Below are 26,198 nucleotides of genomic sequence, written 5' to 3'. Positions count from 1 at the left end.
CAATTCTCAGAAACCTACCTCCTCTGTGTGCCACCTCCTCTGCCCCCCCAAGGAGCAGGGTCCACTGCTCGTGGCACAGGGTCTTTATTTATAATAATGCAAAAAGGAAATTATAAATCACTTTTGGACTGTTTCTCTGTCTGTAAGACAACTTGTGAAAAATGGAACCCGTCCTTTGTAAGTTCTTGTGTGTGCTGACCTCCTGGGCAGCCATCTGCATGGCCCAGGGCACTGGGCGTCTGTGTTTGTCCAGAAGAACGCCTCTCCCTGGCACCCTAATGGCCGTCACCGTGACCCCGGGGGTCAGCAAGCACGTGTAGGCGTTAGAGTCTGGCCCACTTAGTGGGGCCTGGGAAACGTTGTTCTGGAAGCGGGCAGGGCTGACTCCCCGTGCGTCTTGCCACTCCTCTCTGGTCAAGTGCCAGAGTCGCTGTTCTCCCATCCGGCTGCTCAGCGCATCTGTCCCAGGCTCCCGGGCGCGTGGAGTGAAGGGCAGCCAGAGCAGGGGCCGGTGCGGATGAATCCCCAGCCCACGCCTCCTCCTCAGGCCTCAGGGTCTATCTCTCCATCCTCCGGGCACGACCCCGTCTCATCCAGCCACACTAGGAGCAGAGGGAGAATCAACATCTGGATGGACCCCCCACCACATCCAGGCCCCCTTCCCGGGAGCTCCAGGGCCGCTGCCCCTGGGCTCCCTGCCTTATAGCACGGCCTCGAGCCCTTCCACATATGGGCAGTGATGTTGGCAGATTCTGAGAGGGGACCCCAACCACACTGGGTCTCACGGGACGTCCCTCCCATCCTCTGCCCACACCCAGTGCCGAGCCCCCCAGATCTCTGGCTGAAGTCTCTGGGATTGCTGCCCACCCCCCCGGGGTCCCACCCTGGCTCAGCCTCTTCTGAGTGCCATCCTGGAGATGCCATCAAGCCCCAGGCTGGACAGGAGGTCAACACATCCACCTCCCATTCTAGATGGGAAGTGGAGGCCCAGAGATGGGGAGACCTGCTTCTGGTCAGCAGGGTGGTCTGGGCAGGCCTCTCCCCAGTCCCTCACTGTCGGGGGACCCCCAGGTATCTGATCATCACTCGGAGCCCACAGCCCGGAAGGAAGCACCGTCCAGGTCTGGGGGTCTTTGCTTCTCCCCTAAGTATCTCTGGTGAGAAGACCAACAACACAGGAACCGTGCTGGGTGGGAAGCCAGGCCCTCCTTGTCTCGCATCCTCACGGCCTCTCTGGGGCGCTGTCGCTCTCTGTGCGACGGGGGGGCTGAGCTCAGGGAGGCAAAGCCCTCTGCTCACAGCCATGCGCTGCTGCCTGGCGGGGCCAGGGTCCCAGGTCAGGGCTCCCGACTCTATGGCCTGTGCCCTTTCTCCTGCACCCCTTTCTAAACGGGGAAGAGCAGAGCATCAGACCTGAGCTCTGCCACCGACAGGACAGGAGGCCGATCCCCCTGCACCAACCTACTCCAGGACCGCTTACGCGTAAAGGGGTTTAGGAGTCTCCGTGGGCACCAAGGGCCTCTAGGCTCTCACCCCACAGACTGTGTAGAGTAACCATGAGCCCCCTCTGCACTCACTCCGGCCCTGGTGCAGGGAAGGTGGTCATGATCCAATTTTACAGATGAGGCCACTGAGGCTCAGAAAGGAAAGGGAGCTTAGTGTCAGAGCCAAGAGCCTGGGCCTCTGCTGCCTGTGCTGAGCTCTCTCATTAGACACTGAAACAAGAGCCCAGCTCTTCTCCCACCTTGCTGTGTGACCTTGGCTGAGTCTCTGCCCCTCTCTGGACCTGTTTCCCTATCTGTAAAGTAGAGAGAATGGTGATCCTCACAGCCCATAGGGTTGGAATGAGAATTAAATAAGACTTGTGAAAAGCATTTAGCCCAGTGCCTGGCACTTGAAAAGGTGACACAGGAATGTGACCCACGGCAATCAGTCACTACTGAACATGGCCCAGCCCCAGAACCTGCAGGGGGCCCGGCCCAGAGCCCATGGCTTCCTCCAGGTCACTCACCCTGGTGGGCATCCAAACTGAGAACTTCTGGAAAAGCCTACCCGAGTTCCCCACCAGACCCCCACGAGCCCCACGCCAGCCTTGTTGGCCTGTGTCCCCTGCACAGGCCAGGCTGGGCTCACACCATGACGGTCAGTTGGCTGAACAATGGTACACTGAGAGGGCGTCTAGCCTGGGGTCTGGAGGACAAGTTCCAGATCACAGCACCTGGGTCTGAATCTCAACTTACCAGCTGTGCAGTGAATGAGTCTCAACCTCCCTGAACCTCAGTTTACCCATCTATAAACCGGGATGAAAACTGGACCTAACTCAGTTACTGCGAGGCCTCAAGAGAAAAATACACTTACTGCTACCATAATCACTACTTGTTACTATTACGATTACTGTTCTTACTAACACCAGCAGCCGCAGCACACAGCACAGGTCCCGCTCAGTAAATCTGCTCATGAATAAAAGCAACCTGAAGCCCCGGCTCCACCGGTGTCCACAGAGGGGCCAGTGGGGTCCTCCCCCTCTCACCCACTCCCTGGGAACAATCCCACCTCCTTTCTTCTCCCTGCAGCGAGCTGCACCTGCCAGGCCCGGAGACCAGCCCTAGGCGGGGCGTGGGTGAGTTTCCAAGCCCGTCTTGTCCAGCTGAACCACTGCAGCCAGTGACATGGAGCCCCAGGCCCCTGGCTGCAGGGTGGGGGGGCGCCCGTCAGTCACCTCAGCGGCCACCCAGCCCCAGCCATCACTCGGCCGGCTGCCGGCGGGGGCTGTCTGGCTAATTACTTAACAGGCCATGTCTTGCTGAGGCTGGTGCCACAGCGAGGCCCACGGGTGAAGCATATGCAGATCCAAGTATAAATTTTTAATAAACTGGAGATGGGGCAGACATGCAGTCCAGATGTGGCCCGTGTGAGCTGTGCCCAGCCAGACCCCCAGACCCGCCCCGCCGCCAGAGGTCCTCACCTGCCCTCCGGGAGTCCCTGGGCAGCATCATGCCCGTGGGCGTTGGCGGGGTGATGATGATGTTAGGTACATCCAGGTGCTTGTCGCTCAGGACGGGGGCTTCGTCGTGGCTGCCGCTGCTGCTGACACACATTTTTAAGCCTGAGAGGGCAGGTCGTGGGACACACATGTACACACATGACAGAGACAAGCATCAGTGGCCGCTGGGAACTGCCCGCCACCACCTGCCCCCTCCCACCACCTGCCGCCTCCCGCCACCAGCAACGTGGGACCCGAAGGTTCCACGTCCCCACTTCGCAGGGGTGGAAAACCGAGTCTCAGGAGGGCGAAGTGATCCACCCCAGCTCGCCTAAGTCTCTTTCCTCTGCTTTGTTCACTCACGTCACCTCCATGTGTGACACACAGTAGGTAACTCAAGACAGGACTCAGAGTGGATGAAAGAAACAGGGCCGGAAACGGAACATGGGCCCGGGTGACTCGGAGCCGTGCGGGGAGCCGGCGCCCACCACTTATTTTCTGGGAGAGGCCGTGTGAGATCAGTGTTGCTTAGTCCTTAAGTGTTGGGCTGAATTCGGCAGAGAAACTGCCTGGGCCTGGAATTTTCTTTGTGCAAAGACTTTGGATTACAAATTTGGTTTCTTTAATAGAGATGGGGATTTTCTGTTTCTACTCGTGTCCGTTTTGCTAAGCTGTACTTATCAAGGAATTTGTCCGCTTCAAGATGCTGAATTCGCTGTCCTATGGTCTCCCATGAACTCAGGGCAGATAACCCGGCCGAGCCCAGTTTTGATCTCCGGCTGACATAAAAGTACTCGCACCATCTCCTCCGTGGACCCCTTCTTCCACTCTTCCCGTGTGTCAGTGCCACCACCATCTGCCAGAAACCACAGCCTCGGCCACAATTCTTTCCTGTCCTCCTCACCCTCCAGCCAACTTAATCAACCACCAAGCCGGCAGATCCCACCACTGTGGTATCTGTGACATCCTTCCTCTTTCCTCTGGCCTCCAGGTAGCCTCTGCTCCTGGCTTATCCCTCATCCACCCACTCTCCAAATGACAGCCAGAAGCTGCAAATGTGATCACACCTTGTACCTGCTTAGAACATTCACTGGCTCCTGACAGCTAGCTACAAGCAGCATTTTCCAAAGTGTGTTCCCTGGAACACTGGCCTCCTCAGGCTCCCTCAGGAAGGGGATTCCATGATCAAATGAGTTTGGGAACCCCATATATTTGACTATTGGCTGAATCCCACCTACTGTATTCTTCTCTTGGAGATCCTCATGCATGTTCGAGAATTAAAGGCTCTGAGAAGTCCTGCAGTAAGGAAGCTGCTTTAATTGTGCTTAACCCTAGGCTTCCTGAACTTAAATAACCTCAAGTCCGTTTTTGGAGGAACACCTGTTAACAGCTCACAAAACCCTGAGTCATGAAATACACTTTTGGAACTGTTGATCATAAATTAGTCAGCCTCAGCCCAGCTTTCAGCCTTCACGATCTGGCCCAAACTCATTCTGAAGCCTTATTCCCTGCCACCTGCCCACACTCCCCAAACTACTCACAGATATCCAAGTGCCCTGGGCCCCCCAGCCCTCTCATGCCTTTGCACGGGCTGCTCCTCCTGCCTGGAACACTCCTTCCAGCTTTGTCAGGGTGGTGAGCTCCTACTTATCCTTCAAAACCCACTAAGGCTGCTGCCAACTTGATTGAAGGCAGTGGTTTTTACACCTTCTTTAAAGCAGTAGAGCCATTTCTTCCTGCCATCTTACACAGAAACCCGGAATGTAAAGCAAATAAAAAGAAGCCACTTGGAGGAAGCCATCGTGTTATCCCTGTAACAGTCGGCATTTAACGATCATCTGACGCGTGCTAGACATGGGGTGCCCCCAAAGCACTTCCTCCTTCAGTCTTCACGGCTGCCCTGTAAGGTGCGAACTCACAGATGTGGCAACTGGGACCAGAGAGGGTAAGAACTTGCACAGAGTTGAACAGCTAGTGTGTGGCGGATGCAGGATCTGAACCCAAACCTGAGTCTGTCTGACCAAAAGCTGGTGCTTCTTGCAACCACGACCCTGTAACAGAGCCGGGAGCCTTTCTGCAAAGGCCGGACAGTAAATATGTTTGACTTTGGGGGCTGTGCAGTCTCTGCTGCGACTTCTCACCTTTGCCCTTGAGCGCAGAAGCAGCCACAAACAATATGTAAATGAGGTGGGGCTGTGTGCCAATAAAACTTTATTTACAAAAAAACAGGAGTGGCAGCTAGACTTGGCCCATGGGCTAGGGTCTGCCAGTCCCTGCTCTATAACACCCAGGAGTTGGAGAGTTTGGATCAGGGATATGCCTGGTGCTCTAACAGGTAACAGTGGAACCTGGAAAGCCTGAGGCCCATTAATGCCAAAAGCAAACCCCACATCCCAAACTCGGCTGCAGGGGGGTGACAGGCAGTGGGCTTGAGCAAGTGAATGTAATGAATGGAATGAATGAATTCCTGGGAAGCACCTGCCCAACAAGCCAGGGGGGCCAAGAGGGTGTTCAGTTCTTGCTAGTTTCCTCTAGAATCATCCATAAGGCGCGTCTCAGAGCACCAGCCACAAAAGCCAGCTCTGATTATTGATATCTGTGACAGGGAGCCTCCCCCCTCTGTCTCCTAGGACCCTTCCTTGTTGAATATTCCCAAGTCCTAAAATAAATGCTAACAGAGAGAAGCCACCCTCCTCCCAGGGCCCACATCTGCATTTTAACCTGTTCTGGGAGTTCTGTGGCAAAGCCCACATTCTTAATCGGGAAGCATCAGGTCACTTGGTGGGCCCTGGAGAGACATTGGAGGTAGAGAAGAGGGAGGGGAGGGGAAGAGGGGGGAGGAGGGAGGTGGGGGAGGGGAAGAGGGGGAGGGGAGGGGGAGAGGGGAAGAGGGGGAGGGGAGGGGAGAGGGGGAGGGGAGGGGGAGAGGGGGGAGGAAGGAGGTGGGGGAGGGAGGGGAGGAGGAGGACAGGGAAGGAAGATGGGGAGGATGGGGAAGAGAAGGGAGGAGAGGTGGGAAAGAAGGATGCCGGGACCCCAGCCCCTCTCAGTCCTCCTGGGCGGCCCAGCCTCAGAGCAGAGGTGGCTGAGCAGGAGGAAACAGCTCTCAGGAGATAAGGCCGACTCTGGGGATTAAAAACAAATGCCAACCCTGTCCCAGACAAGAAGTTCATTTGTGCTAAAGCCGGAATTGTTATTTGTTAATTATGTGCTGGTCTTGGGCCATTAAGAACCCATTTCCTAAGGGGAAGGGCTTGGCTGGGATTCCAGGGGGCCAGGCCCTGAGGAGGGAGGAGGCCGGCAGTGAATCCCAGATCCTCAGAGCTACTGAAGACAATGCAACGAGGAGCTTGCACAGGAAGCTTCTGGGCTGGTGGCTGTCACCAGTCCTGACCAGGCCCCTGCTCTGGGGCACACACAGTTCTCCATGCTGGAGACGGAGCCGGCTGGGCCAGACAGCCCTGGCCTCCTGGAGCTGGCCTTCCTGTGACTGGAACACAGAGGCTTTGTGACATAAGGTCAGGCGGAATCCCTCTGAAACCTGGTTCTGCCCTTGCCCGGCTCCAGGGCAGTGGTTTTCCACCGTGGCTGCCTCCTACAACCATGTAGGAAGTTGAAAAAATATACCAAGTTGGGGGGACCCTGCTCCCAGGGGGCCTGATTTCACCGCTCTACACGGGCCACCAGGACTTCAACAGGCTCTGATGGGAGCCTAACAACCGGAGCTGGAAACCCAGAGCGAGGGTGCCTGGGAACACGAGGCCGTCCTCTCCCAGCCGCGGCATCCCTGGCTGGGAAAGTGGAACTATGACACCAACCTTCTAGGAATGCAACACTGGGCGTGGGGCGCGTGGCTGCCCAGTGTGTGAGAAGTGGCCAAGGTGAGCCAGCTGGCTGGGGCTCTGGGGGGTAAATACCGGGACAGGTGAAGGTTGCTGCCACCTCCCAGAGACCAGCCGCCCCTTCTGAAGCATCCCCCATGCTGGGCTTTGGGCTGAGTACGCCATTCCCCCTATAGCATTAATCCTCACTCCATCCCTCAGGGCAGATGCTGGGGCCATGGCCACTCTCCAGTGAGAAAACTGAAGCTCAGAGAAGGGAGGTGACGTGTCTGAGGACATGCAGAGGCCAGATGGTTCAGGGCCTGAGCACCCACATCACCTCTTCTGGGATCAGCCACACCACTTCTCATCTTTCAGAAGCTCTCTGTTCAGGACACCCTAGGCTCGGAGGACAAGGCACCATTCCTGGCCCCTAGGCCACCCAGAGGCCACAGCCTTGCAGGGCTGGAGCCAAGAGCAGGTGCAGCCCCTCTACAGGCAGCGTGGCTTAAGGGCGCCCTCTGCTGGTTCTTTCCAAAATGGCGCTCGATCAGCACCCTGGTGCCAGCTCAGAGACCACGTCCTGGGGACCACATCCACTCTCCCCCACAGCATCATCACACACAGTGGTCCTGCTGAGCCCACAGTGCAGCAGGAGGCCAGAATGTACTCCTGGGCTTCAATGCAGCCAGGGCCTTCTTTCCTCACCTGCAAAGTGGGGTACTTAATAGTCCCCACCTCCAGGGGGCTCTGAGAGCATTAAGAAGAGCCAAGGGGTCTGACTGCTATTTCCATTTAGCCGGTGAGGAAACCACAGAGCCAGCCTTGCCGTGCACGATCCACGTGAGCCGTTATTAATAGCATGAGAGCCCAACCTTAGCACTTAGTCACTGACTCAGCCAATACTGAGCACCTACTGGGTGTTGCCCCCCCACCCCAGTGCAGGTCAGGGATCTCGTCTCACCCCTGCAGTCACACAGCTGGCATCAGGCTCAATGCTGTTTGTGGGGTGACTCTGACAAGATATTCCTGGGTCTAACTTAACACTCGGAGATCCTTTTCCTCACTGAGTTGGCATGGCCACGGGCTCGGGAAGGAAGAAAAACTGAGTCAACTCCCCATCGTCCTGCTGCCCTGCTGACTTCGCTCCGCTGGCTTGCTCACCTGCACACTGAGGGATGCCCCCTTCCCTTGCTGCGTGGGGATAAGCCCCCAGCACAGAGCTGGGCCCAGGGGAGGTGCTCAGTCAACAGGCATCTGTTGTGCACCTACTGTGCGCTGGGCATTGTTCCAGGTGCTGGGGACACAGCAGAGCACAACACAGTCTCAGCAGATGTTTCTCTGCTCCCACCCCCACTGCCTTCCTCCACCTTTTGCTTCAGGCCCCAGCAGCAAACTGGGACCCCGATCTCAGAGGAGGCCAGAAAAATTAATAGGGAGGGTCTCCTATTATCCAAGCCATTGTTGGGAGGGGCCCCTGCTGCTGAGCTGGGAGGACAGTGCTCACGGGAGCCTGGGGGCTGCGTGAGCACTTCGCAGGGATTCATCATTTGGTCCTCCCAGTGAGGCTGGCAATGTGAGAAGCCCATCTTTCAGATGGACACACTGAGGCACAAAGAAATCGCAGGGGATGTGATGCAAAGCCTGCCCTCCTGGGGGCCAGGAAGCAAAAAATACTTTCCAGAGCCTGGGCCAGTGATAGGAGGAAGAAGGAGCAAGACCTGGGGAGTCAGCAAAGGCTTCCCCAAGGGAAGAGATGGGAGTGGCAGGAGCGGCGGGAGAGACGTGGAGAGGGCACTCAGGTCAGTGGCAGCATGCACAAAGGCCCTGGGGCTGGGCGGAGGCTGGGGCTGGCACTAATTCCTCAGAGATGATGGAGTATCTGGATTGGGTGCAGGTCTTTCAAAACAACAAACTGACAAATGCCTCTGAGGGTTCCAGATGCACATAATCTTTTTTTTTTTTTAATTCCAATTAAGGGAAAAGCTTTGCATTATTACAAATGAAGCCAGGGTGGGAGGGGGTTTTACCTTTTCCAAGCAGCCAGGGCCTCATGGAGATGGCAGTGGATGTTTTAAATCTCTTTTTAATTAAGGAAAAAGCCCCAGCTTGCGTCAGGGATGAGCTGCTGGAGAGAACCTGGGAGGAGGAGCCAGAGATAGAGAGACGCTTCCGGCCCAACAAGGTGGGGAAAGCGTTCGCCTCCCTGGGCTGCAATTGCTTTCCTGCCTCCGCCTGGACTCGGGCAGTCCCTCCCTCCCCGCCAGCCCTTTTTGGCTCCGGCAGATGGTCCTCACTCCTCCCAGCACCAGCCCCTCTGGAAGGCTACTCGGGGTCTCGGCCACACAGGGTGAGGGCTCAGATGAGCCAGATCCGGCTCCATCACCTCTCCACTGTGTGCTGGGCCAAGCGGGCCTCCTCCTGGCCCTCAGTCTACCTGTCTCTAAAATGGACTCGGGGATAGACCTGCCCTCAGAGGATGACGGTGAGACCTGAAGTCAAAGAAAATCCGCAAAGCACTTGGCACCTGCCTGGCCGGTGGGAAAAGCGCGATGTGCGCAGCTCAGGGTCCTAGGCCTTCGTGCCGCTGGCGTTTGGGGCTAGGTTATTCCTGGTGGCGGGGCCGTCCCAGGCACTGGAGGGCGCTGAGCGGCATGCCCGGCCTCAAGATGCTGCAGTTCCTGTCATTTGTGACAAAAAAATGTCTCCAGACGTTGGCAAGGGTCCCCTGGGGGCAGGGTTGCCAGGTAAGATGCAAGACACTTTTTTAGTATAAGTATATCCCAGGCAATATGGGGAACATACTTATCCTTGACAATGAGTTCATGTTTATCTGAAATTCAAATGTAACTGGGCAGCCTGTTTTACAGTATTTTTTCCTCCGAAATCTGGCAACTCTATCCAGTGGGGGGCAAGATCCCCGCAGAGCTGAGAACCATGGACAGAGCCATTAGTGACTGAGACCATATCTGGGCATTCAGAGCAGGTGCCTGGGAGCTGCTGGTTTCCTCTGTCCCGAGTGGCCCCCCCTGCACACCTACATGGCTGGAGCCACGGGAAGGGGCTTTGGGATGGCCTGGGCCAGAGGGGCTGGCCTCCCCAGTCTGCCCTTTGCCAGCTGTGTGAGCTAAGCAAGCTGCTGACCCTCTCTGAGCCTTTGTTTCCTTGGCTGCAAAGGAGCTACATGTGGTTGGCCCCCTGCCAGAAGAAAGATGTGTAAGGACATGGGACATCAGGCGGCAGGGGTCTGGGGCAGCATGGCCAGTAGCAGGTGTTTAGTGGGGCCATATCGTTATTGCTACTATTAACAGTTATTACTGCTATGAATAGAACATTACTGTTATTACTGTGCAATTAAGCAAGTAGATTCCAGTTAGTCCCAGAGGAAGGAGGTGAGTGGTGCTATCCTGGGGGTGCCTGGATCCCGGGGACAGGGACGTGTCCACCCAGCTGTGGGTGGCAGAGGCCTGAGAGCGGTGCAGCCAGACAGCAGAGCGGACCAAAGACTGGGAGGTAACAACGACTGCTTCCAAGCAGGTGGCTGGGAGAGAGGAGAGTGCAGGCTGACCTTTTACTACAGATCCTTCTGCACATTTTACGTTCTGTACCCTGAAGGTGGTTTACACAGTCAAAAAAATAATTAAAAAGAGAAATAAAACATTTTCTGAGGAGATGTTGACACAGACGGATTTAGTAGGTGGAATGGGGAAAAGTGGAAGGTAGGGCACTCCTACTGCAGGATAGGTTTGATCAAGGTGAGGAGGTGAGACGGTAACAAGCAGTGAGAGGGCTGCGGGAGAATTCAGAGCATAGGCCTGGAGAGACAGGAAAGGGATGGGAACACCACCAGGAACACTCCTTCTCCCTGAACCACTCAGGACCGCCACCCAGGGTGTGGTCGCGGGAGCCCAGGGAAGCCGGGAGTCCAGCCCACAGAGTCCCGAGGAACGGGATCAAGCCAGCCTCCCCAGGCCAGAGACACAGGCAGCTGGGAGAGACCCAAGTCCACCTGAGTCCTGCTCTCACCTCACTCCCCAGCCACCCAGCTCCTCTTCACTTGGAGACAGCCATGATTACCATGTTCTTGTATTTCCTTCTGGAATATTCTGTGTATATATGTGTACATACGATCATAGGAATATTCCTGTTCTCTTTCCAACACCAGCGGCGGCATCAGGCCCCGTTCTGCACCTTGCTCTCTTCCCTTCCCTGCCCGTGTTGGAAATGGCTTCCTACGCGTTCAGTGGAGCTGCTGGTCCTTTTTCACAGCTGTAGACTATTGCCTTGCACCACTCACCCTTCTGACCCTCAAGTGGGAAGCCCATGGCTGGGCTATCAGAGCGTGTGACCTGGAGCTAAGGCTGGCTGTGGTGGGTGGCTGTGACTGGGGTCTCTGGCTTAAAGGTCAGGGGTCCGCAGGGCCAGGCCTGCTCTGCGTCTTCGGCCTGAGTACATGCTGGGCTGTGCAGCCCAGACCCACCCTCCTGGCCCAGGATAGTCTCCAGCGGCCCAGAGCGCTGCCCGCTGATGGCTCACGGCTAAGCCCCTCCCAGGACCTACCCTCCGCCCAAGAAAGCTGTTCATCAAGCTGGGTGGGCCTGCAGCGGGACAAGCAAGAAGCTTAGGGGGCACTACTTCCCGAGGCACCTGCTCGCAAGGCCAGATCCGTGCCTCACTCTCCTTGCCCTGGTCTCAGCCCTACCCTTCCAGGGACAGCTCTCCCCATGTCCGGGAGATGCCAGGAAAGAGCCCTGCCCCCTGGACCAGGACAGCTCTGCAGGGTCATCTCAGCTCCTGAGCTCCTGGGACTGGTGGAGGTCCTGCCACAACCACACGGAAGCCCAACCCCACCCGTGGGAGCCCGGCTGCCCACCGCCCACGTGGGCATGATGCCACGAGCACTCCCCAGGCCACGGTCTGCCCTGCCACCTGGGACAGACTGAGGACAGCTACCTGTTTGTGTGCGGGACTCTTGGCTGAGTCAGTGACCACGGGGTGGGCGCCAGGACTATCGCTTCAGCCATGGAGGGCCTGGCTCACGGGCATAAATGCAGCTTCAAAGATGTTTCAAAAGTGAGGAGAGTGGGTGGGCACATCTTAGCAATAACCACGGCCCCCAGTGGCCACTTCTGCACACACACCACGCCCCAGGCCCTGTACCCAGCTCCCGACGCGCGCCCTCCCATCCCAACAACAGCCTTGGCCCAGCAGCGCTAACTGAGCCCATTCCACAGTTAAAAACAAAAAGCACCGATTCAGGGAGGTGTAGGCTCCAATACAGGTCTCTTTCTAGAAACTTCTGAACAGATCTTGGCCCAGGAGACAGGGGCTCGCTGAAGCAGATGGGGCTTAGTTTGACCCCGCCCCTGCCCCCACCTCCCCCTGCCACCCGGGAGAGCTTGCAGCCCTCCTGGCTCTCTGCAGGGATTTAGCCCCTTGTCAGGCTTAAGCTAAACCCAGCACCTGCTGTCCTCCCGAAGGAGGGAGGGAGGGCCTCAAGTCTCCCAGCAGGTGGGAGAGGAGTCGTGGTCCCTAACCACGGCACACACAGGATTAACCTCCCTTTCCTCTCACTCTCAGGCTCCGCGGGGTCAGGAATCATGCTGCCCTGCTGGTCCCAAGCTGGCAGTGAGGTTAGGGCCCTCCCCTCCCCAGGATCTCCATGGGCAGGAAGCCCCTGCCCATTTCACAGATGGGCACACTAAGGCTCAGTAAATTAAGAGATTTGTCTTTGGTCCCACCATGGGACCTTCCCTTCAAATGCATGAAACCCCTAAGGTATGCTCAAAATGTATTAGCCAAATGAACACCTTTGTGCCTCCCTTCTGTGGGGGCCTCCCGTCGCGCTGATGTAAACCCCAGTTCCCTGTCCCGCATCTGGCCCCTGCAGTTCTCACCTGGACCCATCTGCAGGATCCTGTCTCCATGGTGATGCTGGAATTGGCAGGAGCTGGAGCTAGCATCCTCTGGGGACTCCCAGAGACCACACCAGTGCCCTGAGGTGGCTGCAGCGGGAAACCCCACACCTCCAGCTGAACTTTCCCCTGCTAGGGTCCCCACACAGCTGGGGCTGCCTCTGGATTGGCAAGGCGCCAAGGGCCAGGAAACCCAGGGCACCGTCTCTAGTGCTCATCATTCTTGAAACTTGGCCCAGGAGATGGTGCCACTCATCACTCCATTTCACAGACGGGTTTGGGCAGGGCAGGGAAGTGATCCTGCACAAGGTTGTAGTTGGTTAGGGACTGAACTGGGATTTGAACCTGGATCTCTAATTCCAGAGCTACTTCACTAGTGGTTCTCAACCTTGAGCGCCAGAATCCCCCAAAGGGGATTTCTTAAAAACCCCCAGAGTTTCTGACTCAGCAGGTCTGGGTGGGTCCTGAGAATTCTCAGTATCTGTCTGGTTCTCAGGTAACGTGGAGGCTGCAGGTCCGGGGACCCCTGCCCACTGAGAACCACACAGCCCCACCGTGCTGTTCCCTCGGCAGGGCCACCACTGCTGACGGGGACAGAAAGTGCTCACGAATCAGGGAGACCATGCGCCCTCCCTGCCGTCCACCGAGCCAAGCCCTTCCTGACCGGCAGTGGGGCATGGAGCCAGTGGGAGCTCCCTGTGCCTTGGTCTCCGCTCCTGTGAAGTTACCTCCGCTGCCCAGCTTTAGTGAGGATGAGATGAGTGACTCAGGGGATGTGGCTTAGGGAGCAGGGCTTGGATCACAGGGACGCCAGCACACGCCCACCTTTACATGGGAAGGCATAAGGGGACGCTCTCTGGACAGTGGACCAGTCCCACAGGGCACAGCTGCTACTGCCAGGCCCGTGAGCACAAGGACCCCACTTAAAGTGCACCCCTGTGCCCGCCCTCCTTTGGAACCAGAAACAAAAGGATTTCAGCACAGCTGTGGTCCTCTCCCCAGTGTTACACTGTCGTGATTTCCCGCCTGGGGCTGACACTGCACTGGCAGACAGGCAACAGGACAGAGAGGAGCCTTCTCATCTCACGCGCAGGAGGCTCCGAGGTGAAGGAACTTGTGGTGGGTTAAGCGCCCCCCAAGTCCACATCCACCCGGAACTTCAAAATATGGCCTCATTTGGAAATAAGGTCTTTGCAGATATAATGAGCTAAGGATCCTGGGATGTGATCACCCTGGATTTAAGACGGGCTCTAAGTCGAAAGACTGGCATCTTCAGAAGACAAAGGAGACTGCGATGTCTTCCTAAGAGACAGGACACAGAGAAACACAGGGGAGGAGGCCATGTGAGGACGGAGGCAGAGGTGGGAGGGAGGCGGCCACAAGCCAAGGATGCCTGGAGCCACAGGAGCTGGAAGAGGAGGGGTGGGGGGCCTTCCCCGAGAGCTCCCAGAGGGAGCCTGGCCCTGCTGACACTCTGATTCCAGACTTCCGGCCTCTAGAATGGAGAGAAAATAGATTTCTGTGGTTTTAAGCCCCCTAGTTTGTGATCATTTGATACAGTGGCCCCAGGAAACTAAAACACCATCTTACAGGTTAATGGGAAGACTTAAGAGATGACGTAAACCAAGCTCCTGGCTACCGCGGTTACTTCAAAGGTTGAATTAAAATGTTTTCCTCTAAAGAGGCCACACCAGCAGTGACTGGAGCGAGGCCTCTGGGACCGCCCTGCCTGGGTTCACACCCATCCTGAGTCCCAGCTGTGTGGCCCCAGGCAACTGCACTGCCTCTCTGTGCCTCAGCCTCCTCCTCTGGAAACCGGGAACCCCCAAAGCACCCACTTCATGGCGGGAGAAGGGACGGATGAGTGGACCAGCTCAGAATGCCCGAAACCAGGCCTGGCCCAGGTGAACTCCCCAGTAAGAATTCACCGCCTGTCCTTATTATTGGACCAGGTCATTCCGATTTCTGGAATTTATCCCAAAGAAATAACTTTTAAAAATCAGAAAGCAAAGATGTTCAAAATGGCACTATCCACAAAAGCTCCATGTGGTGAACAGTCCAAAGCCCGACTCTTGGCGGAACGGAATAGAGGCCTTAAAGAACCAAGAAGGGGCTTCTGCCCGGAGACGTGCAGCGCTCGCACCCACACGTTAAATACAAAAAAACACAAGGCAGCGCACAGAACTGCACTACCCAGCGCCGACAGCCAGGTGGAAGCACCGGGCAGCAAGGGACGGGACATAGACAGGGTGACCATCACGGGGCACAGCTGTCCAGCCCTCCGCCACTTCCCGTCCGGGGCAAATCCCGAAAAAACAAGGCTCAGCAGAGCAGGATGCAGGACCCCTGGGCTGGTGGGCCTGAGTCCTCCCGGCTAAGCACAGGGAGAGCGGTGAGGGGTTCTGTGCCCCCGCCCCCCGCCCATGCCCTGAGTCACACCCAAGCCTGTGCTGACTTCATCCCCTCCAGAGACCAAGGCTGGGGTGGCTGGGGGTGGGAGAGGCCAGTGGGCCGGCCCCAGAGAGCCAGCAATAAAAAATGCATGCGCTCCCTGGCTTGGTGCCTCAGGCCCCGCACCCAACCCAGCACTTAGCTCCTCCAGGGCCTGAAGGTGGTCGTTCTAAAAGCTCCCTGCTGCCTGGGCATCAGTCCTGCAGGGGTGGGGGCGGGGGCGGGGGTGGGGCAGGGAGGTCTCCCAGGGACTCTCAGCACCTACAGCTCCTGGGTCTCCTCCCCTGGCCGAGCCCCCGGTCTTGAAAGGGAAGGAAAGTGGCCCCACAGGTCCCTCCAGGATCTTGGTTTGTTAAAGATGTCCTGACACAACAGCCAAATGTGGAAGCAGCCCAGTGTCGGCTGAGGGGTAAATGGATAGACCAAATGTGGTCTGCATGCATGGTGGAATACTATTCAGCCATGAAAAGGAAGGACAGTCTAACAGATAAACAGCAAGGTCCTACTGTAGAGCACAGGGAACTATATTCAATGCCTCATAATAGCCTATAATAAAAAAGAATCTGAAAAAGAATATATATATATATATGTATAAATGAATCACGATGCTGTACACCAGAAATTAACATAGTAAACCAACTATACTTCAATAAAATACCTCAAGAAAACAAAAGAAGGAAGACTATTCTGACACCTGCTACAACATGGACAAACCTTGAGAACATTACAGACACAAAAGGACAGAAGCCGTATAATTCCACTCATATGAGGCACCCAGAGGAGGCAAATTCAGAGACAGAAAGTGGGTGGTGGGTGTCGGGACTGGGGGAGGAGAAGGGTGAGTGAGTGTTTACTGGGGACAGAGTTTCAGTCAGAGAAGATGGAAAAGTTTTGCAGATGGATGGTGGTGATAGTTACACAACAATGTGAATGTACTTAATGCCACTGGATTGTACACTTAAAATGGTCAAGATGACAAATTTTACATTGTCTGCTTTATTACAATTAAAAACCAAAAAAAAAAAAAAGCTTGTCCTGAATGCCTATTCTGTAGGGAGATTCTACAGCAAAGTCTAAGGGAAGTCGGTCCTTGAGCTAAGGGAAGGGCTGGGGCTCTGGACCCAACCACAGGCCCCTAACCCTCCTGGACGCCCACCTGCTCAACAAACACCTCCCCCCACTCCTCCAGGGGAACCACTGCTTCCCACCCTGGAGGAGCTGTCCATCAAGACGCCCCGCCCCCTCTGAGGGCCAACCAGACTCTCTCCTGGCGTTCCCTCATCCTGGCAAGGGGACCTGAAGGCTGGTCCCTCATCCCAGGTACCTCCTGACTGCCTGTGGCAGAGGGATGGAGTTGGGGCCGGCCTGAGACAGGCAGGTGGGGAGTCAGGGCTGGGGGGCACGCTGCACGTGGGCGAGGGTTAACAGGGCGACTCCCAGATTCCAGGCTGGGGAGACGCTGGGTGGGAGCATTTGTCACTGAATGATGGGCTTGGAGGGCCAGGGGTCTGTGCGGGCCATCTTGGTCTAGGATGTCCCCAGGTCTTTCAGATGCTGGACAGAAAGGTCCGGAGCACAAGACAGAGGTCCGGGCTGCCTCGGCCACCACCTACAGTGCCCTCAGTGACTCTGTGTCCTTGTGGAACTCTCTCCCAGTGGCCTTCCCTTCTCCCAGTCCTCCTTCCCCAGTACCCGGCAGGCAGGCAGGACTGCCTGCCTTGGTGATAGCAGGCCCTCGGGGCGGAGAGCGAACACCTCGGTGTGTGCCTGGAACCTTCCTCCGCAGCCCTTCACCCCCTTACTCTGCACAGCCTGGGAGCAATCCCTCCACAGGGGGAACCGAGGTGTGAGGGGCGTGGTGACGTTCCCCCATCACCCGACTCCAGTGAAAGGGAAACCCTGAAGGAATGCTCAGTCAGAACACGCACTTACGCACAGCCTACTGTATACAGGTGCTGCCTTCAGTGGTGGTCCCCTCTCCCCACCCTGAGGCAGCAACACTGGGGACTCTGGGTCTCCCCTGACTCCTGCCTCCCTCCCTCACCTCCACGCCCCTGCCCTACCCCCCACAAGAGCTGGAGGGGAAGAGCCAGCGCTTACCTTTCAGGCAGGTCAGCTTAAGCCCCATGTCGGTGCCTCTGCAGCCTGGGGAGACAGGAGAGGCTTGTTTTGTACGGGCCGCACACGGCCAGGCCCCCACCCCCGGACTGAGGGGTGCACAACAGGAAGTAGTGGCAGAGAGAAACCGCGACCTGATGGCGCCCACTGACTACATCTGGGCTGAATTTGCTCACAGACGGGTGTGTGCTGGTAGAAAAAACTTTCAGGCACCTCCTCAAAGCTGAATATATCAGAGGAGGCCGAGTGCGGCGGCCAAGCCAGTGAAGTTGCAGGTGACGGCTTGGCCGGGGCCGATGAGGCAGAACCAGGACCACCTGCCTTTCTTTCAGGGAAAAGAGGACCTTTGGGCGAGCTGTGGAGGGGCCCTGAGCCCTTATGATGGGCACACCTTCTGTTATAATGCTGTCCCTCTTCCAAAATGCAGGCTCTTTGGAGATCTAACAGAGGAAGGGAACCCAGCCCCTGGCCCATGGGTGTTAAAGTGTTCCCAGGCAGCGTTCCCATGCTCTTCCTGCAACGTGATGGCTCCTGCGCACTGAGTTACTGATAAAACAGGCGGCCCCTGAGGGCGCGCCTGACTCTCCAGCCTCAGTTACAGTGCTAGGAGGTGCTATCACCATCCCCACTTCACAGAGGAGGAAATCAAAGCTCAGAGGGTGGTGGCAGCTGCCTGAGGCCACCCAGCTGACTACAAGGAGTGGAGCTGGGATTCCAACCCAGGACTGCCCTGACCCCTGGCTGCGGCCCACCCCAGAGGCTCTGCAGGCCCTTATTTCCACCTCGGAGGGTCCTTGGGTCTCTGAGAGGCTGCGGGCAGGGATCCCCTCACTCCTGGGAGAACCAGTGTGCCAGGCTGGTGGGTGAGGGGGTGGGGACGGCCACAGGCAGCACCCCCAGACCTCTGATGTGGGTGTGATGGAATGGGAGCCCCACCCTTGCAAGTTTTTTCATCCTGCACGGAGGCTGGGATCTAAGGCAGGTCAATACTGGGAGACACAAGCGCCCCGATGGCCAACTCTGGTTTTGCCAAGGGTCCTCGGATGCCCCCTGCTCCTGCCTTCTCTGCCTCTGCCATTCCTTGGGCACAGACCTCCCAGCCCCCATCCCTACGTCCCTTAATACACTTCTTGCACACCTCCCATCCTGGCATCTGGTCCCAGAAGACCCAACACAGGTGGATATAGGGCCAAATGGGGCCCTGTGCCTGATACAGGCTGTTCAGATGATTGGGGGAGGGGTGGAGCAGCTGACAGAGGTGTGGTGAGCCCAGGGAGAGCCGACTGAGGTCAGGAGGACAGAGGAGGGCTCCTGCCCCAGCCTGGGAGGCCTAGGGACCATGTCCCTGAAGACAGGCAGGAGTGGACCAAGTAGGAAACAGCCTCCCAGGTCTCAGGAACAGAATGTACACAAGAGGGGCGTGGCCCATGGGAGGAACCAGGGTGTGGGCAGTCCAGGCAGCAAGAGGCCACAGAAGGGTCAGAACTGAGCTGGACAGAGCCTGGTTCCGTAGTTGAGAAGTTACTCTGAGCGCACACAGGAGCGTCTTTATTCCAGGGGCCCATGCGGGCCAGGGCTCCCCAGGCCCTCACTACCAGCAGCCACAGTGCAGCACCCAGGCGCACCTGGCTGCACGGAGCCAGGCTAGACATTTGACAAAGCCCCTGGAGATCCACGTGCTGGTCAAAGTGGGAGCAGCTCTGCTCTGGGCCGGAAACTAGGAGCCTGGGCACCTGAAGTAAAAAAACTGACGCCTGGGCCCCTCCCCTAGAGATTCCGGGTAACTGGCCTGGGGTGTGGCCTGGCACTGGGATTTTCAAAAGCCCCTGGGGAGGGGAGTCTAATGTTCTAATGTGCACGATGAGATGCCAGGGAAAGTGTGTCCTCCCTCAGGGGAAAGGTGGGGGATGCTGGCGCTGCAGAAAGAGAGCCCCAGACCAGGCCTGGGGGAGTAATGGGCGCCTCTCCTGAGCATCCGCGTGTGCCCAGCAGCCTTCTGAGCTCCTTCACAGAGACTCACGGTCACTTAATCCCTACAACAGCCCGTTGAGACTGGACCATTCTATCCCCACTTTGCTGATGGGAAAACGGGCACCAAGAAGTCAGTTAACCTGCAAAAAGGTCCTATGGGCAGCAGGTGGCGAGGTCAGGATTCGAAGCCCATATTTCCAACCTCAGCTTAGCTCTCTCTCTCTCCCTGACCCCACCCGACCCCACCCAGCCTGGGTCTCCTGCCAAGGGGTCTACAGCTCTGAGGTCAGGACCATCAACAGATAAAACCCAGGACCCGATGGCCACCCTTAACATCACAACCATACAGACGCTGCGTGTAGCGCACTCTGAGTTTACAGTTTGCTCTCTTCCACTTGGTCCTGGGTAAGTGTTGATCACAGCCCACCCAATAGATTTTACGACATCCCACCCCACAGTTTGTAAAAATGATTTATGCTAAAGTCCTCACTGACGATGACGTGATGAAGGACTCTGCTGTACAATACTCCAGAAAAACAACAACAGTGAGGGGGAGGGCACAGGGTGCTGTCCACTGCTGCAGCTGGGAGATGGAAGTTCATCACATACTTTTGTGTCAGTTGGAAAAGTAATAAAATGGTCAAAAGAAAGACAACTGTCTAGGAGGTGACAGTAGGGGGCCAATGTTGAGTTTTCTAATTTTGATCATTGGGCTGGATTTTTGTAAGAGAGGGTCCTCAGTCTTAGGAAACACACTGAAGTGTTTGTGGCCAAGGGCCATCATTTCTGCAACTTAACCCTCAAAGAGCTCAGCCAGGGATCATTAACACGCAAGCAGGCAGACAAAGAAAACAACTGCGGGGAAAGCTTCATGTCTGGTGGAGGATGCTCGTCGCATCTCCTGTTCTGCAGCCTTCCTGCAAGCTCAAAACTATTTCAAGAGAAGAACTCAACGGAGGAAAGAAAAGTGGAGTCCCTCTGCCTCTGCTCGGCACCGCCGCCCCCCAGCGGCACCCAGGCTGCGGCTTGCTCTCCTGCAACCTCTCCCACGGGGCTGGAGGGGCGGCCGGGACAGGGCTCTGGCTCGGGGGAGGCTCTGTGTTACACTGTGCCTGGAGCAGCACCTCCCAGAAAATTGTCCCAAATGCATAGGTTTTGCCCCCAAAGCTGCCTAGTGACTTAAGAAAAAAAGCTATCTCAAAACACTCAGGGAAAGAAGGAAGTCAATAAAGGAGGAGGACCTGGGAGTGGCCGCAGTGTGGATCAGGGGACACCGGGGGGCAGGGGCAGGCAGACTCTGCATTTAGAGGTCACGTCTACGTGGAGCGCTTCTATTTCAGGTTTCTAAATTTCCTGAATGGAGCTTTCACAAATTGACTTTTCTTATCCCAGTGCCTGTTGCTGTAACTCCCCACAAGCACAGAAGGAAGGCGGTGGGCGTGGGAGTGGCTGGGAGGAACCGGGGGTGTGTAGGAGCTGTGTGACCTTAGGCGAGTCACTGCCCTCTCTGAGTCTGAGATGCTGATGCTCTGGCCCCCAGGCTCCGTGTCCTACCCTGTAAAACAGGCATCTTGACCCAGCCTCCAGGACAGGGCCTAGGAGAGTCGTCACTCTCATCACCTCACTATCAGCATCCTAATGTCACGATCCAGTGCTCCTCTGCCGGTGCTGTCCTGTAGTCCCTGATTCCGAGGTGCGGCCTCTTGCATCAGGAGGAAGCGCTTCCAGGGGCAATTTATGTAGGATTGTGGACAGAGCCCTGCCCACTCCACTCCCTCCATGAACAGGGCTTCGAGAGGATGGTACTGGGGCAGGGCCAGCCCCCTGCAGAGACGACAGATGCTTTCACAGGAGAAGCCCCCTCCTGTAAACGGGATGAGATGTCTGGGAAGGAGGTGTGAAAGCGTGATTCTCCCTCCGTCCGAATGGAAGCCAGACGCCTAACTGTGGGGACGGAGGTGACTACCCCATGAACTTCAGTGGCACCACCATGACAGCTGACAGATATCGAGTGAATGCTTTCAACAGGTGGAGTCCTGGCTGAGTTCATCACAGAAATTTAACCCTAACCCTAACTCCACCCTCCGAGATACCATGATCGTCACCCCTGCCTCTCAGATGAGGGAATGGGGCTCAGAGCAGCAGCTCTGGGAGGCCGAGCCCCCGACCCCTCCACCGCTCAGTGCGCCAGCATTCCACATGCACTGGTCTCTACTGTCTGAATTTGTTACCAAGATACACATGTTTACAATTAGAAAATGAAGATTTAATGGGAGGAAAGAAAACTTAATGAGAGGGCCCCCTTAGCTTGGCAAGATGCTGAGAAAGCAGTGGGGCCCAAGAGAACCGTGCGATTAGGTATAAATGTTCTCTTTCTTTCACACATTTGCAGGGGGTGAGAATTTCTCTTTCCTATTGAATCGGGCTCTGTTTACGTCCCCTTCAAAACATCAGATTGTTAATTATTTGCACAACAGCTTGAAGGAGAACAGGTTCTTTCTTGTACCCGGTAAAAAAAAAACCCTCCCCACCGCCAAATGGCCACTTTGACAGGCTCCTCTCAGTCCTGGGCAGAGATAAACCGGTACTTCCTCCTGCAGGGGTCTGCCCCTCCCCAAGCCGGCGAAATAAATGGAGAGCTGCTTGCACACCACACAGCCTCTCTACAGCCCCGAGCATCTCCAGGGGAAAGGACCCACAGGGCCAGGCTGTCTGTTACAGCCTGTATAGATGCCTTGAAGGTAAGAGCCGCCAGCCCCCAGCCCGCGGCAGGGAGTGCTTACCAGCTCTCTCCCCCACCCCCCGCAGGCCTGCCACATGAAGACAACAGCCAACTTACGTGCTCTCTGCACAAAGTAAAAAGTAATTAAGATGGAGCCCTGCATGTGGGAGACACAAGAACCACTCAGGGCCAGAAGGGACACTGCTTTTAGAATTCTGGCTCCAACGCTGGCCAGTTCCCTGCAGTTTCTCTTTTTGGGGCTCCTGAAGGTTGGGCTCTGGGGGACGGATTGAACCCTTCCCGGAATGAATCACACAGATCTGGAACTGGAAGTGGCTGCCATATAAAACACGGGATGCCCCTACAGCATGGGACATACACTAAAAATTACCCACCGCTGATCTGCACTTCAAATTGAACTGGGCACCCTGTATTTTGCTCTGCTAACCCTGGTGACCCTACCCAGACGAGGGGTTCCCAGATGAGACCATGCAGGCCTAGGGAGGGAAAGCGAGGGAAAGGCAGGGTCAGGTGAGAGATCTGATCCTGGTCTCTGCAGAATCAACCCCCAGATGAAATCAGAATAGCCCCGTGGAGGTCATGGCTCAACACGGGGCACGGAGCCTCACATCCTTACCAAAGACCCCACTTGAGGACCAAGGAGAGGGCAGGGGTGAAGAGTCACAGCTGAGGAGTGTGACAGTGTGCCCGGGTGGGTGGACCCACCAGACTAAATGGAATCAGCTCCCACGCCCAGCTGGGGGACTCTGGGCAAGCTCTCTGTGCCTGTTTCCTCACAGCAAACACCAGGAAGGTGGTACTGGCAGAATGGCCAGTCGGGCCTCCCAGCAGGCACATGGCACGTTTTGGTTTTCTTTTTTTTTTCTTTCTTCTTTTTTTTTTTTTTTTTTTTTGTAGAGGGGAGAGGTAAATAGATTTATTTGCTCATTTTTAGAGGAGGTACTGAAGATTGAACCCAGAACCTCATGCATGGTAAACATGCACTCTACCACTTGAGCTATACCCTCCCCCATTTCCCCTTTTTTTTTTTTTAAGGCACTTTCTTTTTGCCACGGGATCAGAATCCCTACAATAACAGCCAAAGGGACTGTGCAGGGAACAGATGCTACAAGCGTTAACTCGCCTCCCATCCTGGTACAGAGTGCAAACCCCAGCGTCTCCCTGGCTTTAGCCTACAGACCTGCAGGAGGCTGCTTGGGGAGGCCCCGCAACTGAATGGCCCACAGAGGCCCAACAGGAAGAGAGAGAGGGTGGGGGTGGGGTGGGGCAAGGTGCCCACCAAAATCCCCACCTGCTTTGCTGTCATTGGGCAGGGTCTTGGGCCACCTGGCGTCTAGCTGTGGGCTTCCACTGATTAGCCATGTAAGCCTGAGCTAAATACTTGCCCAGTGCCCCTCTGGGCCTCTGTGAGATCCAGTGCAACACTCACGGTTTGTGCAACTTTCCATACATTATAGGTCCATAAAAACGTTTTTCAGAGTTTTGTTCTGTTTTTTTAATGGTGGTACTGGGGATGGAACCCAGGACCTCATGTATGCTAAGTATGTGCTTTACCACTGAGCTATACCCTCCCTCCCCCAAAAATGTTAATTTAAAAATAAAGGGGTATTCTATTGGAAGTTGGGTTAATGGTTAATTAATCATGGGGTTAATTAGGAAACATGTCATTGTTTTTACAGCACCCTTGAAGTCAGGAGCCACAAACTACCAGCCCTTAGCAGTGAGGGCTTGCCAGCTCCAACCAACCCCCCACTCCCCCACCCTGCCACGACAGGTTTGCAACGCAAAGAGAAAAGACAACTTGTTCTCTGCACCAAACAAAAAGTGTGGCACTGTCTGTGGGAGACCCAGCACCACCCCCTGGCTCCCAGGGGAGACTGTGGCTGCAACGGGCAAGAGGGAATTCTGGGGGAATTTCTGTTTCTTGATCTGAGTGTGCACTTTCAATGTGTGCCTATTCTTGTGTGTATATCTTAACAGTATTTTCATGGGAGGATGTGTGTACTTGGTGTACCTCCTACACTATGAGGGCTAGAGGTTCAAGGCCAGGCCTTGCCACATACCCGCCCTGTGACCTGGGATCAGTCACTGTATCTTTACAAGTCTCTGTGCCCTCATCTGTAAAATGGGGATAACAACAATGTATGGTCAGAGAAGGAAAACAGAAAACACAGGTGATGGGCACCAGCGTTCAGTGCAATAAACGTTAGGTATCGCTGTCTTTCCGTGTCCACTGAGGGGAAGTTCCCATTCAAGTCTCCAGGGGTGATCTAAACCTTGGGCTCAGGGCCCACTGAGAGCGCCCCACTGGCAAGAGAGAGGCTTCCAGGGAGAGGAGATTAAACTGGCGGAGCTTTCAGCCTCCTTGGGCCTGGCCGGGGGATTAAGTGTTTCCATAAATACACTGCCTCCCTCCCATCCAGGGTGGGGACCCAGAACCCAAGGTGGGTGTGGCCTGGACAGGTAAGGAAGTGCTTTGTGGAGTTAGCCCAGCCTGGGACGTGGGCTCCGCAAGCACCTTTGGGGGCTGTGCAGGAAAGGCCATAGCCTGCCAATCCAGGTGTGCCTCTCTGAGCCTCAGTTTCCTCATCTGTAAGATGAGGTGTTTGTTCCACAAAGACTGCTGTATCAGAGAAGTTCCTCCATCAGGCTGCCTTCCACTCCCCTCCTCCCTGTTTCTCAGTGAGGCAGAGGTGGCTCAGCCTGTACAGACTTCTCTGATTCCGTCGCGGCCTAACAGCCTGGGGGCACTCTGAGAGAAGTCCCCACGGCCCTGACCCTGCCCACCAGCCTGGCCCTGTGGGGCGGCGGGTCCCACTTTGCCATGAGTGCCTATCCCCGGTTCCGCTGAGCTCAGCCGGCTGAGAGAAGTCGCGAGCGCGTTCACACTGGTCGCCCTTTGCGGTTGCAAACCCGCTTTGATGCCCTGGGAGCGAAGGGGGCCCCTAAGTGAGGCGGTGCATAAATAATACATTATGAAATACTCGATAGAGGGGAAATGGTTCCTCTTGAGGCCTCCTGCCCCCACCCCCAGGCCGGGCTGCTTTCCAGCTTTCAGGAATGGCGGTCTAGTCCATTCCCCAGGAACTCGTGACAGCGCGGGGCGCAGGTGGAGAGTAGGGGGCCAGAGCGTTCCACGCGCGGGGACCACCCCCCCCCCCCCGCCCAGTGTAAGTTGTAACCCGGCCACAGAGGGCCTAAGTTTCCCCAAATCCGCGTCTCCGCAGAAAAGTCTGCAAAAGTTGAGGGGACGCCCGAACCCGCGAGGGTCCCGCACCGCTCCCCGGGGCGCCCCTCCCGCCGCGGGAGCTGGCGGGGCGTGGACGCTGCTCCGCGGGTCTGCGGCTCTCAGCAAGAGCACCGTCTTCTAGAAGGGGTGGGGTGGGCAACGTCCTGCCAGGCACCCGGGCGCGCGGCGCGGGGCACTCACCGCTTCCTGATAGGCTCACTGCGGGGCCCGCCCGGGAGCTGGTGGAGGCGGCGGCCTGGCTCGAGGGGCCGCGGCGACGAGCCTGCAACAGAGAGCAGCGGGGGTCATGGCCCGGGCCGGGCAGTGCGCGGGGATTCCCGCTCCGCCGCGGCCGGGCTCCGGGCCGCAGCCGCCGCCGCCGCGCGCACACCTCCCCCCGCCCGGCCCCCGGGGGGCGGAGCTGACAGCAGCCCCGCCCCGCCCTCGGGCGCAGGATCGCACTGGTCGGGGGCGCGGGGGGCGCGGCGCGGGCCCGCCACCTCCCTGGGGAGCAGCCAGGGGCGCGCCCAGCGCCCGGCCTCCGGCTTCTTGGAGTACCCCTGCCCTCCTTAGTTTCCTCTCGCCGGCCGGGACGCGGGGTGCGGGGAGGGGTAAGGTTAAGGTGGCGGGTGAGTTTGAGGGGTGAAAGCCGGGGCAAGTTTGCGCCGCGGCCGGGGAGGTGGGGGGGCTCTCCACAGCGCGCCCCTCCCCAAGGCTGCGTACCAGGCTCCGGCCGTGCACCCCTGGGTGGTAGAAGGTGGGCCTCGGGGGTTCCCCCATACCAGATGGCCGTGCTTGAGAGGGCCCCACCTCCAGGCTGCAGAGAGGGGAGGGGAGAAGTGAAAGGCTCCACCATATCGCCACTCCCCCTCCCCCCGCCTCCCACCCCTGCCCTGGGCCCCTGGGGACACGTTAGCAACGCGCAGCTTCCCCCACCAACCCCATTTAGTCGCAGGCTTGTGGGGCT

General features: G+C 56.8%; 1 protein-coding gene across 2 annotated transcripts; it reads right to left on the bottom strand.

Annotated features, from left to right (window-relative positions):
* Positions 1 to 68: 68 nt before the first annotated feature.
* C21H16orf74 (chromosome 21 C16orf74 homolog) lies at positions 69 to 25,641 on the bottom strand. 2 transcript variants are annotated; one of them, XM_074349312.1, is made up of 4 exons: positions 25,433 to 25,641; positions 17,271 to 17,315; positions 2,966 to 3,106; positions 69 to 602 (listed from the first exon to the last, which is right to left on the bottom strand). In XM_074349312.1, exons 2-4 carry the CDS (start codon positions 17,296 to 17,298, stop codon positions 544 to 546), a joined length of 228 nt encoding a protein of 75 aa, XP_074205413.1. In that variant the 5' UTR covers positions 17,299 to 17,315; positions 25,433 to 25,641; the 3' UTR covers positions 69 to 543. The 2 variants fall into 2 exon arrangements, with proteins under 2 accessions (XP_074205413.1, XP_074205414.1); XM_074349313.1 differs by lacking the exon at positions 17,271 to 17,315.
* Between the last annotated feature and the right edge of the window lie 557 nt (positions 25,642 to 26,198).

The sequence above is a fragment of the Camelus bactrianus genome, chromosome 21 (genome assembly GCF_048773025.1).
Source record: "Camelus bactrianus isolate YW-2024 breed Bactrian camel chromosome 21, ASM4877302v1, whole genome shotgun sequence".
Classification (NCBI taxonomy): Eukaryota; Metazoa; Chordata; class Mammalia; order Artiodactyla; family Camelidae; genus Camelus; species Camelus bactrianus.
Note: the sequence above shows the minus strand (reverse complement) of the source record. Positions and strands in the feature narration are given on the sequence as shown.